This window comes from Callionymus lyra, chromosome 6 (assembly GCF_982586985.1).
Source record: "Callionymus lyra chromosome 6, fCalLyr1.hap1.1, whole genome shotgun sequence".
Lineage (NCBI taxonomy): Eukaryota > Metazoa > Chordata > Actinopteri > Syngnathiformes > Callionymidae > Callionymus > Callionymus lyra.
The window spans coordinates 5986257-6002860 of record NC_141823.1 but is presented as its reverse complement, the minus strand read 5'-3'; the positions used below and the strand labels follow the sequence as shown (position 1 = coordinate 6002860).

At 38.4% G+C, this 16604-nt stretch overlaps 1 protein-coding gene across 1 annotated transcript in view; it reads right to left on the bottom strand.

Annotated features, from left to right (window-relative positions):
* The window catches only part of igdcc4 (immunoglobulin superfamily, DCC subclass, member 4), an 88139-nt gene that overhangs the window by 17844 nt on the left and 53691 nt on the right, over positions 1–16604 (bottom strand). The window contains exons 3-8 of the mRNA XM_087793271.1: positions 15138–15279; positions 10619–10752; positions 2646–2780; positions 1253–1405; positions 774–1184; positions 544–708 (exon numbers count right to left, since the gene is read on the bottom strand). Of these exons, the coding sequence (XP_087649397.1) occupies positions 544–708; positions 774–1184; positions 1253–1405; positions 2646–2780; positions 10619–10752; positions 15138–15279 (1140 nt within the window). The remainder of the gene's footprint in view (positions 1–543; positions 709–773; positions 1185–1252; positions 1406–2645; positions 2781–10618; positions 10753–15137; positions 15280–16604) is intronic.

The window sequence follows — 16604 nt, the reverse complement described above, 5'->3', positions numbered from 1 at the left end:
TAATCTAATACAAGGTTTTATAGAAGTGACAAGAATCATTAACTGATAAAATGTTCAGCTCAGTACTATGGAGTTACAGGCAAAAGTATATGTTCATAAGACGGTCGCAGCCGGCACCATCTTATGACGATGTTTGAAAGTTATGAATTTATAAAGTTCTCCCACGTCTGAGCGAATCTGAGCGAAGGAGAGGTTACGAGAGCGGAGTCCATTATGACGTAATAATGGCTTCACTCCTCCTCCAGACAGCTATAAGCACGCCCGCTTTGTTTATACAGCGAGTCCATTGGAGGTGAAGACTTGTGGGATTACTGATGATCGGTGACAAACGGTTATGGTAAACAAGATTTCATCCCCAGAAAAATAGTTTGTTTTTAGTGGGCGGGGCTAAAGATCGTTTTCTAATGTCAATATATCAATGAAAATGTAGTTTTGTACAAACAGACAGTAATGATACAATAAAGTCCAACAAAACACACTTTCATCAACACAACCGACGCAGTATCACGAAGCCTCGTCAACACATCACTAGTCGTTACTCACCATCTTCAAGCATGTCGATGGTAACAGGAAGCGAGGGCCGACTGGCTCCCATGAGCGAGTACGCCACCACAAAGAAGGTGTAGGCGGTGTCGGGGAGAAGCTCCTTGACGTGGAACTCAGTCGTGTCGTTGTTCATCGCGAACTGGTACTCCACGTTATCGGAACCTTTTGGGAAACACAAACGTGAGAAAAGAAATAGTTCCACGACGACCGCAAACGCCCGAGAGTACCTGCCGCACGTTGACAGTGCACGGAGTATCCGATGATCTGGTCCGAGTTGTGCTCCGGTTTCTCCCAGGTGATCCAGGCGGTGGTGCTGGAGTACGGCGTGACGGTCAGGTGGTGGGGAGGACTCGGAAGACCCTCTCGAACGATGACCGTTAGCCTAGCGGTGGCGCAAGCCGTGCCCAGGGCGTTTTCGGCGATACACTGATAGTAGCCGGCGTCCTCCAGAGCCAGCTGGTTGATGAGCAGGACCCCCGGGTTCTGGGACTTCACCCGTCTGAAGGACTTGATGGGCCGACCGTTCTTCAGCCAGTGGAGGACCGGAGCCGGCTCCCCGGAGCTGTTGCACACGAACCTGGCTGTGTTTCCTCTGGAGAGCGAGACGCTCTCGGGGGGTTGCAGGATCACAGGAGGAGCTGGTGGAGACAGACATTTGTTTGTACTTTGTTCACCTGCTGGCAGTGCATCCGAGATGTTCCCTTACACGACACGTGCAGCTCGGCGGCGGCCGTGACAAACTCTCTGCTCTTCAGTTTGTTGACTCTGCAGACGTAGACGCCGGCGTGGTGACCTCTGGTGTCTCGGATCAGCAGGTTTGTGGCGAGGACGACGACATCGGATGAAATGGGCTTCTCGTCTAGAGGGAGAATAGAAGAGTCTGAGAGAAAGAAGGTTTTCTGTTCGAGGGTTTTGTCTTGTTTTGGATTGAACGTTGAACACTGCTTTTGTCAAAGAAGACAAGGTTTTTGCTCTTTCAATTAAAAAAGGTATTTGTTGTAAACATACTGTTTTCTTTTAATTGTTTCACTTCTACTTTTGTTCTTTTAAAACAATAACATCAAAAGTTCGAAGAAAAGAAAGGTATTGAGCAAAAGCGAAAGTTCTTTATAGGTTTGAGAAGATTCTAAAGAAAATACTGTACATCGAATAATGCACATGTTACTCATAAACAAAAAAAAAGCTAGTGATGGTCTGATGAAGCTTCATGAAACAGTGTCATGTTGTTCAGAGGTCAGTAGGTGGCGCCATCAGTTTAAAAATGATGTTTATTAGAACAGTTGTTCAACACAAGGTAAAATAGTGTAGAGACGCCATCTAGTGGACTCTAGTGACAATAATGACACTGTTTCATGAAGCTTCATCAGACCATCACTGAGAAAAACTACACAAAAAAGACTGAGGTTGACACAGAAAATGACAAAGTAAAAAAAGCATATTGAACTATCATCTAATATGAGGCAAAATTAAAAAGAACATGTTAAAAATGATAACTTAAATAAGAATGGGAGACAGGATGACAAACATCTTTGGAGATACAAATAGCAAAAGTAAACATCAGTTCAATCATAACAATAAGGTAAGAAAAGTTTTTGATGTGAAAATCAATTGAAAATACACTTAGGAATATAGACGTTCTATTGTTTGAATGCAGTTTGATGATAAGGTGGTAGAATAAAAGGGATTTAAATGAAAACGGCATAAATAAAATCATAAAATGTTTACAGTAGAAACTTAGAGTTGATTTAGTTTATACCAGAATCACCATAAAACCCAAATCAAATTTAAAAAAATTCAACACGTTTTACTATTATTTCTACAAGAAGACGAAAACTCACAACAGCAACAAAATAATGGATGTAATTTTGCGCATCATTCTTGTAAGAAAAAGTAGAGAAGTGTTTAAAGTATGCAAAAGAACCTCCAAGTCTGCAGCTCTGCTTCTTTAGAATGAATATTTCATTGAATAATATGCATAGGTGAGTTGAAAAGGACAGGAATGTAAGAAGCATTCAGTCTCAATGACACACGTATAGAGAAGCGAAGAAGAAAAGGAATCAAAACATCATGAAGTTCGACAGAAGAGCTGCTCGTCTCACCCAGTCTGCTCCAGGACACCCGCGGCTTGGGCTGCCCTTGAGCAATACACTCCATCACAGCAGGACGCCCGAGCTCTATTGTTACGTTCTGAGGAGGCGCCGCGATCACGACGCTCTTCGGCGCATCGGCAGAGTCTGTGGCAGAAGACAGTGTTGTTAGGGTTCTGAGAGCGACGTCAGTTCAGGTGAGACAACAATGAAGATGTTTACACGAGTGACGAGGCAGCTTTTTGTCGAGACAGACACTGAGCTCACCCTGGAAATGTTATAAAATCATCACTAAAGCAGCTCCTGATTTACCTGGACTCAGATAGCTTTATGAGCTTCGTCAGGCACTTATATACATATATATACTTAATACAAAAGCAACCAACCTTCCTAGTTTACAGCATTTAGATTAAAGCAATGCAAATAAGACAACTAAATCAATATTTTAGTGTTAAGAGATTTTTTTAAACTCCTAATACTTGGATCTTGCTACGAGACTGGTGGCTTTTTGGTCGATCTCTTATTATGAAATGGATCAAAAATAATTATTTAAGGATCAAAACTGTTTTGTGAAATGCAGAATACGTGTAAAATATCAGTGTCACTTTTTTTTAAAATTACTTTACTACATTTTCATAATTTCATCACACGATCAAATCTCAGTTGATTTCATTTGTTAAATGATGGCCTTTTGATACAAGTTTAATGTAGGATATATACAATATCAAAATTCATGATTGATGCACAGCTTTACAAAAAGCTTTTTTAAAAAAAAAAAAAACCGTTCAGCTATTACATAGACACTGTTTCTTTAAGCATAAGACATCACCTTAAACTTTTGCGGGAGCCAAGGTTTTTAGAAGTTTGAAATGTTTTGTTTAGGGGAGTTAAATATATATTGTTTAGCTTAACTTTTCCAATCTTTAACCCATAAGATAAAAAAGAGATTGTTAATATATATTTGTTTTCCAGTGTTTTAAGTTAAGTATATTTTTAAACTGAATACAATGCTTGATATTCTTGCAAGATTATTTTCACAACCCTTTATGTTATGGTGGATTAAATTATGACTAAATTAAATTAAAATATAATACAACTAAATGATTGGAATCCCTGTATTTGGGTCTAACTACAAAAACTAGTGGCTTTTTTGTTAACTATTTATTATAAGATCTTGACAAGTCCTTTTGAAATAAACTGAACTGAACTGAACAAAGAGTATTATTTAAGGGAAAAAATCGTTCGTTTAAGTTTTATGAACAACATATTACTTAGTGTTAAAATGTCAGTATCATGAATATTTTATGAATATGAATATATATATAACACAAGTGTAAATTCTAACTTAAAAATAGTGATTAATGCACAACTTTACCAAAAAACAATGCAATGTTTACACATATCAGCTATTACAAAGACACTGTTTCTTCAACACAAGACATCATCTTAAACTCTTGCAGGAGCCAAGATCTCAAGCAGTTTGTAATGTTTTACTTGCTATTTTTTGCAGTTACTTTTTACTATTTAGCTTAACCTAATCACCCTGTAACTTATAATATAAATGGAGATTGTGATGATATATTTGTTTTCATGTGTTTTAAGTAAAGTATTTCCAACAATGAGTATGATATTTAGTACTTCTGTTCACCGCCTTCTCGCAGCTCAAAACCCCAAACCCTCCGCACTAGACTCCTTTCTTCTGTCTCAGCTCATCCACCTCCAAAAATCACCCTCAACATGAACCACACACACCAAACTCTCTTTCCTTCTTTGCCTGATATCCCTTTTTTCTCACACCACTAATCCTATACCGACATACTCGATAACTTTAGACCCATCTCCAACCTACCTTCTGTCAAAAACACTGTAACGTGCCGTCATTTCACAACTACAGCAAAATCTCCTTAACTCCCAACTGTTCAAAACATTTCAATCCAGTTTTTGTACCCATCACAGTACAGAAAGCGCCCTCTTGAAAATCACTAACGACCTCCTCCAATCACCATCCTCCTCCTTCACGAGGATTTGTCACCATCGACCTCAGCATCCTCCTTCAGCGGCTCCTAACCATCGGCATCTCCGGCACAGCGCTTTCCTGGTTCCTCCTCCTACTTCTCAGACCGCCATCGCTACGTTTCCATTAACAGATCCAAATACAATAACCCTCCCTATCTCAACTGGTGTCCCCCAAGGTTCAGTGCTTGGCCCCCTCGGTCACATCATCCGCCATCATGGAATCAACTTCCACTGCTACGCCGACGACACACGGTTGTACATCTCCGCTAAATCTATCACTCCAGTCGTCCTCTCCACCATCACTCTCTGCCTTTCAGACATAAAAACTTGGATGCACCAAAATTTCATAAAAACTCAACTCCTCCTCACTGGAACCCAAATCTCTCCTCTCTACGACCCAGAACATCTCCATCACCATCGATGGCAACTCAGTCACTCCCTCTTGGTGATAAGAACCTCTCATTCAAACCTCACATGAACCATATTACCAACATTTTTTCACCTCCGCAATATTGCCCGTCTCCGTCCCTGTCTTTCACAAACCACCGCTATAATCCTTATCCACGCCTTCATTACCTCCAGAATACAATATCCTCCTCTACGGCCTCCCCTCCTCCCTCCTCCCTCCTCCCTCCTCCCTCCTCCCTCCTCCCTCCTCCCTCCTCCACAAACGTACAATATATCCCGAGCTCTGCTGCCCGTCTGCTCACCCACACCTGCTCCACAGACCACATCACCCTCGTCCTCAAAGAACTCCACTGGCTTCCTATTTTATAGGCAGAGCTCTACCAAACCTATCACAGTATCTGGCACGAAGGATACACAAGCTTTTGTGTTATTTTAGGGTAAATATAATCTAGTTGTGGTCTTTGTTGTGTTATTTTAGGGCAAAGAAAAATAGTTGTGGTCTTTGTTTTGATATTTTGGGAAAAGAAATAATCTATTTTCTCGTCTTTGTTGTGATATTTTGGTGCAAAAATAAAATGAGTTGTTGTCTTTGTCGTGTTACTTTGGGGTAAAAATAATGTAGTTGCGGTCTTTGTTGTGTCACTTTGGGGTAACAATAATGTAGTTGTGGTCTTTGTCATGTTATTTTAGGGTAAAAAAAATCTAGTTTTGTTTTTTGTTGTGTTATTTTAGGGCAAAAAAAAATAGTTGTGGTCTTTGTTTTGATATTTTGGGAAAAGAAATAATCAATTTTCTCGTCTTTGTTGTGATATTTTGGTGCAAAAATAAAATGAGTTGTTGTCTTTGTCGTGTTACTTTGGGGTAAAAATAATGTAGTTGTGGTCTTTGTCATGTTATTTTAGGGCAAAAAAAATAGTTGTGGTCTTTGTTTTGATATTTTGGGAAAAGAAATAATCTATTTTCTCGTCTTTGTTGTAATATTTTGGTGCAAATATAAAATGAGTTGTTGTCATTGTCATGTTACTTTGGGGTAACAATAATGTAGTTGTGGTCCTTGTTGTGTTATTTTGGGGTAAAAATAATGTAGTTGTGGTCTTTGTCATGTTGTTTTAGGGTAAAAAAAATCTAGTTTTGTTTTTTGTTGTGTTATTTTAGGGCAAAAAAATAGTTGTCGTCTTTGTTGTGATTTTTTGGGGTAAAAATAATGTAGTTGTCGTCTTTGTTGTGTTATTTTGGGGTAAAAATAATCTAGTTGTGGTCTTTGTCATGTTATTTTAGGGTAAAAAAATATATAGTTTTGGTCTTTGTTGTGTTATTTTAGGGCAAAAAAAAATAGTTGTCGTCTTTGTTGTTATTTTGGGATTTGGGACTTCGCATTCAATAGAAAGGTTTTCCTCATCACCTACAAGTCCCTAAATAACCTGCCCACCCCTCATATCTCGCCGACCTCCTCCACCTCCACCGTCCGACCTCAGATCCTCCGATGCCAACCTCCTCACTCCCATGAGGACAAAGCACCGAGCCCTGGGGGGACCGAGCCTTCTCTGCCGCCGCCGCCCCCACACTATGGAACTCACTCCCTCGACCTTTCAGGAACTCTGACTCACTCCAGACTTTTAAATCACTCCTCAAAACCCACCTGTTCTAAACCGTCTTCTCTGTGCTTTGTGTTCAGCTAATTGTGTGCCTATGTTTCTCCTCGTCTTTATATAAGTACGACTTTTCTTATTATTATTATTATTATTATAATAATATTTGATATCCTCGCTTGCCGATAACAGAGGAACCCCTTTATGTTATGGGCTGGTGAGAAAATTACAAATTAAATACATTTTTCTTAACAAAAAAATGGATAATCAATGTGATTTTCCAAACTCTCAGTATTTGGGTCTTAGTACGAAAACGGTGGCCTTTTACTCGACTTCTTATAATAATATCGTGGTAATCACGTGACTGATCGATCTGAGAAATATTCTGGTAAAGTCTAGTCCAGTGGTTCTTAACCTTGTTGGAGGTACCGAACCCCACCGGTTTCATATGCGCATTCACCGAACCCCTCTTTAGTGAAAAATATATATATATTTTTTTTAATTCAAAACATAGATGCATAGTCGCACTATTGCACCACAATTATGACAGCACTCTCAAAATAAAGAATAATTAAGTAACATGGAAGAAAATATTACTCTGTATTTGGGTCTTACTACGAAAACTGTGTTTTTTTGGTCGACTTCTTATAATAATAACTCTAAAAGTGAGTCAAAAAAGTCAAATTTGTTCACTGAAGTTTTTTGAATTACATAATACGTGTTTATATGTCGGTGTAAATATCAATTTAAACTTTCTTAGTCATAACTTAAACAATAAAATCATGATTAATGCACAACTTTACAAAAAGCAAATGTTGAAACACTTCAGCTATTCCAAAGGCACTGTTTCTTTTAGCAGAAAACACCATCTTTAACCCTTAGAGGAGACAAGGTCCAAGGTTGAAACGGTTTACATTTTTTCGTAGTTGTATAGGATCTTTGAAGCGTAACTTTACTAACCTGTAACTCATTATACAAAGAACATTGTTGGATTCTTCTCAGATTCAATCAACCTCCCCATTATGTTATGATTGGTAGGAAAATGTAAGCGACATAAAAGGGTAATAATAGTACAGATTCACACCTGATATGATAAAAACAATGTTTAGGTCAAAAGTGTCTAAATGGCCCATTTATAAAATGTTAAATGAACTAAAACACAAAAGCCGCATCTCTCAAGAGGCTCCTTGAAAGTATGACTAATCTGACTTTTCAACGTCCACTGCTGGGAAACTTCATGAAGTTCGAAAAGTTAATCATGGGGAGAAAGTGTCCTTGAGGGGTGATTGGCAGACAAAGAAGAGGCAGCGAGTGGAAGTCAGTTACCTTATAACCTTCGACAAAAGTTGTTTTCTAAAAGGTTTTCTGGAAGATTCCATAGGAGCGAGCGACAGGAAAGACATCGCTTTGATGCACGATGACAACACTAAGTGCTTTACATTAACATGAAAAAACAGTGAGAGCAATTATGATGTGCCTTTCCATCTTCCGCTGCGCACCCTTGACGTTTTCCTTCAAGGCCCTTATTCTTCTTCTTCTTCCAGCCGTGATGACATTTCAAGGCAGAAATTATCAATCTCAGAACAATTGAGAACAACCTGCGTGTCTCGCAGCTGCTTCATAACTGACGACGACTGCTAACAGCATTGGTTGACTTTTCTTTTATTTATGAAAACAAAACAAATAAAATAAATCAACAACAAATGGTTTTTGACCTTTGTACTCACTTTTTCGAAGATAAATCATTGGTTTAAAGCAAAGTAAAGTGCAGGTCAAGTGAGTTTATTGATCTTTTGGATGATTCATATAGTTTTAGGTAATTTGATGGACATATGAACATAAACACGATACACTAATCCAACAATATGATACTCAAAACTCAGGATATGATTTAATACAATACACTAATCTCACGAAATGTTTCGATACGATACACTAATCTCAAAATATGATTTATACAATACACTAATCTCACGATATGATTCGATACGATACACGAATCTCATGATATGATTCAAAACAATACACTAATCTCATGATATGACTCAATACAATACACTAATCTCATGATATGATGCAATACAATACACTTATCTCACAAAATGTTTCGATACGATACACTAATCTCAGAATATGATTTATACAATACACTAATCTCACGATATGATTCGATACGATACACTAATCTCATGATATGATTCAAAACAATACACTAATCTCATGATATGATTTTATATGATACACTTATCTCACCATATAATTCGATACAATACACTAATCTCACGATATGACTAATTATGATACACTTAACTCATGACACAATTTTATACGATACACAAATAAACCTGCTTGCCTCCACAGCAAACTCTAACAATATGATACACTAATCTCATGATATGATTCGATACGATACACTGATCTCATGATATGATTCGATACGATACACTGATCTCATGATATGATTCGATACGATACACTGATCTCATGATATGATTCGATACGATACACTAATCTCATGATATGATTCGATATGATACACTGATCTCATGATATGATTCGATACGATACACTAATCTCACGATATGATTCGATACGATACACTGATCTCATGATATGATTCGATACGATACACTGATCTCATGATATGATTCGATACGATACACTAATCTCACGATATGATTCGATACGATACACTGATCTCATGATATGATTCGATACGATACACTTATCTCACGAAATTGCTCAATACGATACACTAATGTCACCATATAATTCGAAACAATACAGTAATCTCACAATATGATTCGATATGATACACTAATCTCAAAAAATGATTTAATAAAATACACTAATCTCATGATATGATTCGATACGATACACTGATCTCATGATATGATTCGATACGATACACTGATCTCATGATATGATTCGATACGATACACTGATCTCATGATATGATTCGATACGTTACACTAATCTCATGATATGATTCGATACGATACACTGATCTCATGATATGATTCGATACCTTACACTGATCTCATGATATGATTCGATACGATACACTGATCTCATGATATGATTCGATACGATACACTGATCTCATGATATGATTCGATACGTTACACTAATCTCATGATATGATTCGATACGATACACTGATCTCATGATATGATTCGATACGATACACTGATCTCATGATATGATTCGATACGATACACTAATGTCACCATATAATTCATTATGATACACTAAACTCATGACACGATTTCATAAGATACACAAATCTTACAATACAAAAAAATTAATCTCATGATATGATTCAAAACGAAACACTAATCTCATCAAATAATTCGAATTTGATTATCAAAAATATTGAATTATTTCAATATTTGACTAATTTACATTTGTCTATAAAGCCAATTATAACCTGTTATTAGTCATTTTTAGTCTTATTAAGCCAAATAAATATGATTAAATCACAGTGTTTTGAAGTCGTCACTAGTCCACTACAAACACAGCATTGGCTCTTACACATACGCCTTGTTTATCTTCACAAACGTTAGCCCCCAGGTAAACACAAGGGCCAGAGATAGCCGTTAGCGTGCGACGAGTCTCCGTGTTAACTTCGCTCAATCTTCTTCAAAGTGCAAGCCCGGGTTAAGTCGATGCAACTCCAGAGTTTTGCTACTTCGACCCACTTCACAGTCAAGATTATGAATCGTCTCCTTCAAGTCGAGTCGACTTATGTTCAGAGTTTATCTCACAGCGTCTCTCCGTTGCTCGGTCCCTGAGCTCGCAACCCCCTGATGATCCCAAAGGGCAGACGCCCGTCATCAAGCGGAATAAAAGATGAAAAGCTCGCAACCTGACGCGCCTTCATTCTCACAGATTGACAGACGCCCTCCCAGCCCCCCCGCCGAGCGCCGCCGGTCTGTTCTGGCGGCACAAAGCGGCGGCGGCAGATCTCACCTGCGGTGACCGCGAGCCGGGCTTCGTGACTCAGGCTCCTCCCGGCTGAGTTGGACGCCACGCAGCGGTAGGCGCCCTCGTCTCCCGGGGTAACATCCAGGATCTGAAGCACGCCGTTAGGCAGGGAAATGAACCTGCGGTGAAAAGAAACACAGACTGGAGTCGTGAACTTGAAGGAACTTTTGAGGACAAGATGTGACAGATCCAGAAACCTCCACTAGGGGTTTGCTGTGGAGGATAAAGCAAGGAATAGCTAGTGATGTGTCGATGAGGCTTCATGATACAGCATCGGTTGTTTAATGATACAGTGTCTTCATTTTAAAAGACCATTAGATGTCACTCTCTGCTTTATAATCTTTGACTCTGATCTACTAATTCAATGAAACATCATTTTCACTCTTCAGAGAGTGACATATAGTGGTCTTTAAACTGTATCGTGATACAGCATCAGCTGCTTCATGAAGCCTCATCGACGCATCACTAGGATTGGCAATGTATTATCTACCGTGCCAATATATATGTCACAACAGTACAGATTTGAATCCAGTAGGATCTGGAATCCTACTAGTACAGATTGGAATCGTAGGATATCAGATCCAGAATTGGAGATCGTCCTGGTAGAATTCCCATTTGTCCAAGGAGAGATTGGAATTCCGATATTCAGATTCCAATACAGTAGTAGGATTTTAATCTTTCCTAGTAGAGATTGGAATTCACTAGTATAATCTGGAATCCTCCTGAGAAAGATTGGAATTCCGATATTCAGATCCCAGTCCAGTAGTAGTCTGTACTACTTTGATCTAGGATCTGGTACTAGTAGGATTCCAGATCCTACTGGATTCCAATCTGTACTTTGACATATACAGTACAACTTAACAAATCAATACAATTATTTTCTAGCTCACTCACAGTCAAAACATGTATGTTCTTTTTACATTTTTCACATCCAATCACATCCCAGAAGTGAATCAGAAGCAGATAAACTCAAGCTTCATGGTGTCCTTATTTTCACTGGCACGGTTTCCATGCCGCAGATAAACCATCAAAGTCTTCTACGCCTACAGAAAAATAAATGTTCTCTCGCAATATTGCGGTTCATATACTGCACTCTAACATACGGATTTTGCCCGGGTGTATGTCTTCAGTGGATTTCCTGGTATATGGTTGGATTATAGGATGCACCATGTATATATAACACATGCTTTTGGCTCACAGTCCAGCACTGACCACTCAGGGTAAATTACAAAATACATAATAGAGAGACTACTTTGCTGATTTTCGCTTATTAAAGCTTGTCCTGTAACTAGTGATGTATTGATGAGGCTTCATAATAAAGTATCGGTTGTTTAATGATACAGTGTCTTCATTTTAAAAAGACCACTAGATGTCACTCCCTGCTTTATAATCTTTGACTCTGATCTACTAATTCAATGAAACCTGGCATCAATTTCACTGAGGGTGACATCTAGTGGTCTTTAAACTGCTTCACAAAGCTTCATCAACACATCACTACCGAGGAAACACAGTAGTACGTTTGGTCCCATCTGCATTCTAAAAAATACTTTTTTTCCAGAAGACAATCGTGGCGATGGTCTCCTTCAGTCTTCATGTATCAATAGTAAAGTCTAAAGTATTTTGGCTTGGCACAGGACGGTTCAACTTCTGATGTCCAAAAATCTTTTTAACCACTAGAAATAATAATGGGTAGTGATGGACGGATGAAGCTTCATGAAGCTTCATAATTATTTGTTGAAGCGTCATTCTCAATAAGAAAGTAATGCTGTTCTGATGAAGCTTCATGAAACAGTGTCATGTTGTTCAGAGGTCAGTAGGTGGCGCCATCAGTTTAAAAATCATGTTTCATTAGAACAGTAGTTTAAAACAAAGGGACAATTTTGAAAATACGCCATCTAGTGGACTCTGAAGATAATGACACTGCTTCATGAAGCTTCATCTGACCATAACTACTCATGAGGGCCACATCAATTAAGTAGTGATGGTCTGATGAAGCTTCATGAAGCAGTGTTATTATGTTCAGAGGTCAGTAGGTGGGGCCATCAGTTTAAAAATGATGTTTCATTAGAACAGTTGTTCAAAACAAAGTAAAATAGTGCAGAGACGCCATCTAGTGGACTCTGAAGATAATGACACTGTTTCATGAAGCTTCATCAACACATCACTACCATCTAGTGGACTCTTAAGATAATGACACTGTTTCATGAAGCTTCATCAACACATCACTACCATCTAGTGGACTCTGAAGATAATGACACTGTTTCATGAAGCTTCATCAACACGTCACTACGATCTAGTGGACTATGAAGATAATGACACTGTTTCATGAAGCTTCATCAACCATCACTAAAACAAAGGGCTGCATGTGGATGATTCATTTAAAATCATATTTTTCCAGTCGCTTTTGAATCTGAATCTTTGGTAGAGTCTTATTCTTTAGATAAAATGTTTACCGCTGTTGTCGTCAGAGCCGAGGCGCAGTTAATATTTACTTTTCCTTACGTTCCAGATCTCTAAACGCAATCACTCTGTGTTCCACATGCATTAGCGCGGCCCCCTGGGGCCTGTGGCTGAAACAGCATCCAGCAACCTGCTGTTGTTGCTATCGCCTATTAATTCCAGCCCGACGTTGGCAGAGGAGGGAGTGTGAGCGGAGAGAGGGAGGGAAGGAGGGAAGGAGGGAGAAAACAAGCCAAGATTTCTCGAGCCGTATATTCCGAATGAAAGACGCTAGGAAAAGGGACTCGGGTTCTGACCCACATTTCCCTGGTCTTTGTGCGTTAAAGTGGCGGCCGAGCTCTCTCCAGGTGAGCTGCGGCGAGGCATGTTTTGTGGGTCAAGCAGAGCCACGGCCGCCATCATCACGGCCAGGAAATAAGAAAAGAAAACTCCGCCGACGCCGCGGCCAGATGTCAATATCGCTAAGTGGCCCAGTAAACAAGACTTTCTTTAAGACTCCCCAGACAGATAGGGCCGTCTGCGGCACTCAAGGTTGGAGCCGCGTGAAATCCATTAGGAAATAAGAAGAGAAAAAAAAAGATGAAAAAAAAATGTATGTATTGTGTTGGAAGCACAGGGTGATCTGAGTAGCAGCTTCTGGCGCAGAGATCTTTACACGCCGCAGAAAAACATATGACAAGGCCTTGACACCGTTTCCATTTGTGTTGAAGAACTCCAGACACGCTTTGACAGTCGAAACGCCACTTTGTTCACGAACGAGTCCTTCTATGATTCTATTGTTTTTTTCCAAGTCAAAGTTTACTTTTGAACTTTAAAGATGAAACTTTTAATCATGTCTTTAAAGTGTTTCTTCATATACTGTATAAATTTGAATTCAAACCTTTTATCTTTGGAATAAAACTTATAAATACATTCTAAAGGTACTGACTAAACTAAAAAAATATATAAAAATATATATGAACAGTTGATTTTATTTATTGAATGATGAAATACATTTGATGATTTTAATGAAATAAAACGATTGTTTAATGAATTCGATAATTTTGAATTCAAAGGAAATATGTACAAATCTAAATTTTATTATAAATGTTTACATTTAACAGTATTTGACAATAAATATATATAAAAAGTAGATTTTTGTTTGATAAATGATTAAATACATTTGATGGAATAAAATGATTGTTAAATTCATTGGAAATATTATTTAATTCAAACTTGATAAATGTATACATTTAAGGCTATTTGACGAACAATATAAAAAAATATATACAAAAAGTATTTTAAGGCATAAAACGATCATTAAATATATTATTTTTACTCAATTTCAAATATGTACAAATCTAAATTGTATTATAAATGATCACATTCATGATTCATTCAATTATTAAGTGATGTTGATGATTTTTTGTGTAATTATCATATTATAAGTAACAAAAAACATCTATAACATTAAATAATATATACAATATCAACCCCATTTACATTCATATTTAATCTACTTTCTTCTCTATGTATGTAAATTGGAAGAAAATTAAGAAAAATAAATTAGTAAATAAATAATAGTAGGATTATTGTCAGGTAATCTATGCAATTCAATCGCTAAGGGTCCATTTTATGTGTATTAGTGACTGTTCGTAAGAATTAAAAAAGTATAAAAGTAGCAAATACATCATGGGGGTCTAACAAAACATTATAAAATTGATCAAATATTGTTTTGTATATTTTTAATTTTAATAAAACATACACATTGAAGTAAAACATTTAAATATGATTTAACATTTTTCTTCCAGTATACTCAAATGTCAATAAATACTCAACAACAGAGGATAGAGGAGAAAATGTTGACCTCCGACCTCGCCAGGGGCCACTTGAAAAACTTCCAAGGGCAACATGTGGTCCTCGTTCCATATAAATGCCACTCAATCTTCAAACGGTCGACACCACGATGAGTTTTTTGTCCTCTCGTGACGATCCGGCGCCGTCGCGCCCGGCGTTTTATGCAAAGTGGCGCTGACGGACAAACACCGGGGACACGAACGCTCACCTCGCGTCCTCCGGGACGACATCTCTGTCCTTTTCCCAGGTTATTTGTGGCGCCGGCACTCCGTCAATCTGGCACGAGAAGCGAGCCTGGTCTCCGAGCGGAACCGTCTGCGGTGACGGCTCCTGATGGAACTGAGACAGACCTGAGGAATACAAATGATGACCATCAGAAGAAAACAACACAGGCTTCACTGTGACTCTTTACTGCTTCATCCTTATATCCATGTTTGTCTTGTCATTTATTTACTCTCCATGTCAATCATCTTGTTCTAAAGTGACGAGAGTCGGAGTATTACAGTGTACATTTTAGGACATCGTCAGGTGTCAGACAAAACGGCTTCATCCGTCAGACGAAGCAGCCTCAGACAGAACGGCCTCAGACAAACCTCTGTCAGATCGAACTTTGTCAACCTTCAAAATAAAAGTCCCCAGTCAAAACTACATCAGAAACAAAAAAAATCGCTCCTTTTTATTTCAAATTAAACAGGAAATGCATGTGATAACGACGTGATATTAGACAAAACGACATCGGATAGCATATAGAAAAAAAATAAACGCATCATTTTATTTCGAATGAAAACAAAAAGTCATGTGATAACTATACTACAATATCCGATGGCATGTTGACGTGTGACGTCACATGTATTTCCGGTTTTATTCGAAATAAAATGGTCCGGTGATTTTTTTCCCAGATGCTATCTGATGTCGATTTGTCTAATATCACGTCGTTATCACATGCACTTCCGGTTCAATTTGCAATAAAATGGTTCGCTTATTTTTTCCAGGCGCTATCTGATGTAGTTTTGTCTGGGGACTTTTATTTTGAAGGTTGACAAAGTTCGATCTGACGGAGGTTTGTCTGAGGCTGCTTCGTCTGACGCCGTTTTGTCTGACGGAGGTTTTTCTGAGGCTGCTTCGTCTGAGGCCGTTCATTCTGAGGCTGCTTCGTCTGACGGAGGTTTTTCTGAGGCCGTTTGGTCTGATACCTGACTATGTACATTCCCAAAGTTAGCAAAACTTTGTATTCTTGCTTTTTATTTTTTTTAAATGTGTTCATCTGTAAATCTTCTGCTTGAATTGTGAATTTCCGAACTCAGATAAATAAAATTATCTATTTAATTATCTATCTAATGTTGTTTTGTATTGAAGCCTAAGGCTGCTTCGTCTGACGGATGTTTGTCTGAGGCTGCTTCGTCTGAAGGATGAAGCCGTTTGGTCTGATACCTGACGATGTCCTAAAATGTACACCGTATCGGAGACTGAAAGATGCACCATCGGTCCTGGTGAAAGAAAAAGAGCTGAGCCAAAAGCCGATATTTGGGTTTGTTTTGTGACAAAAAAACAACAAGATTACCAAAACATGGATCCAACGTGAAATCCCAAGTAGACTCTCTTAGATAGAGGAACTGATGGTGTCAAGGCAGGGCGGGATCTGGGGTTCTTTGGTCCTAATGCTGCCCCCACAACT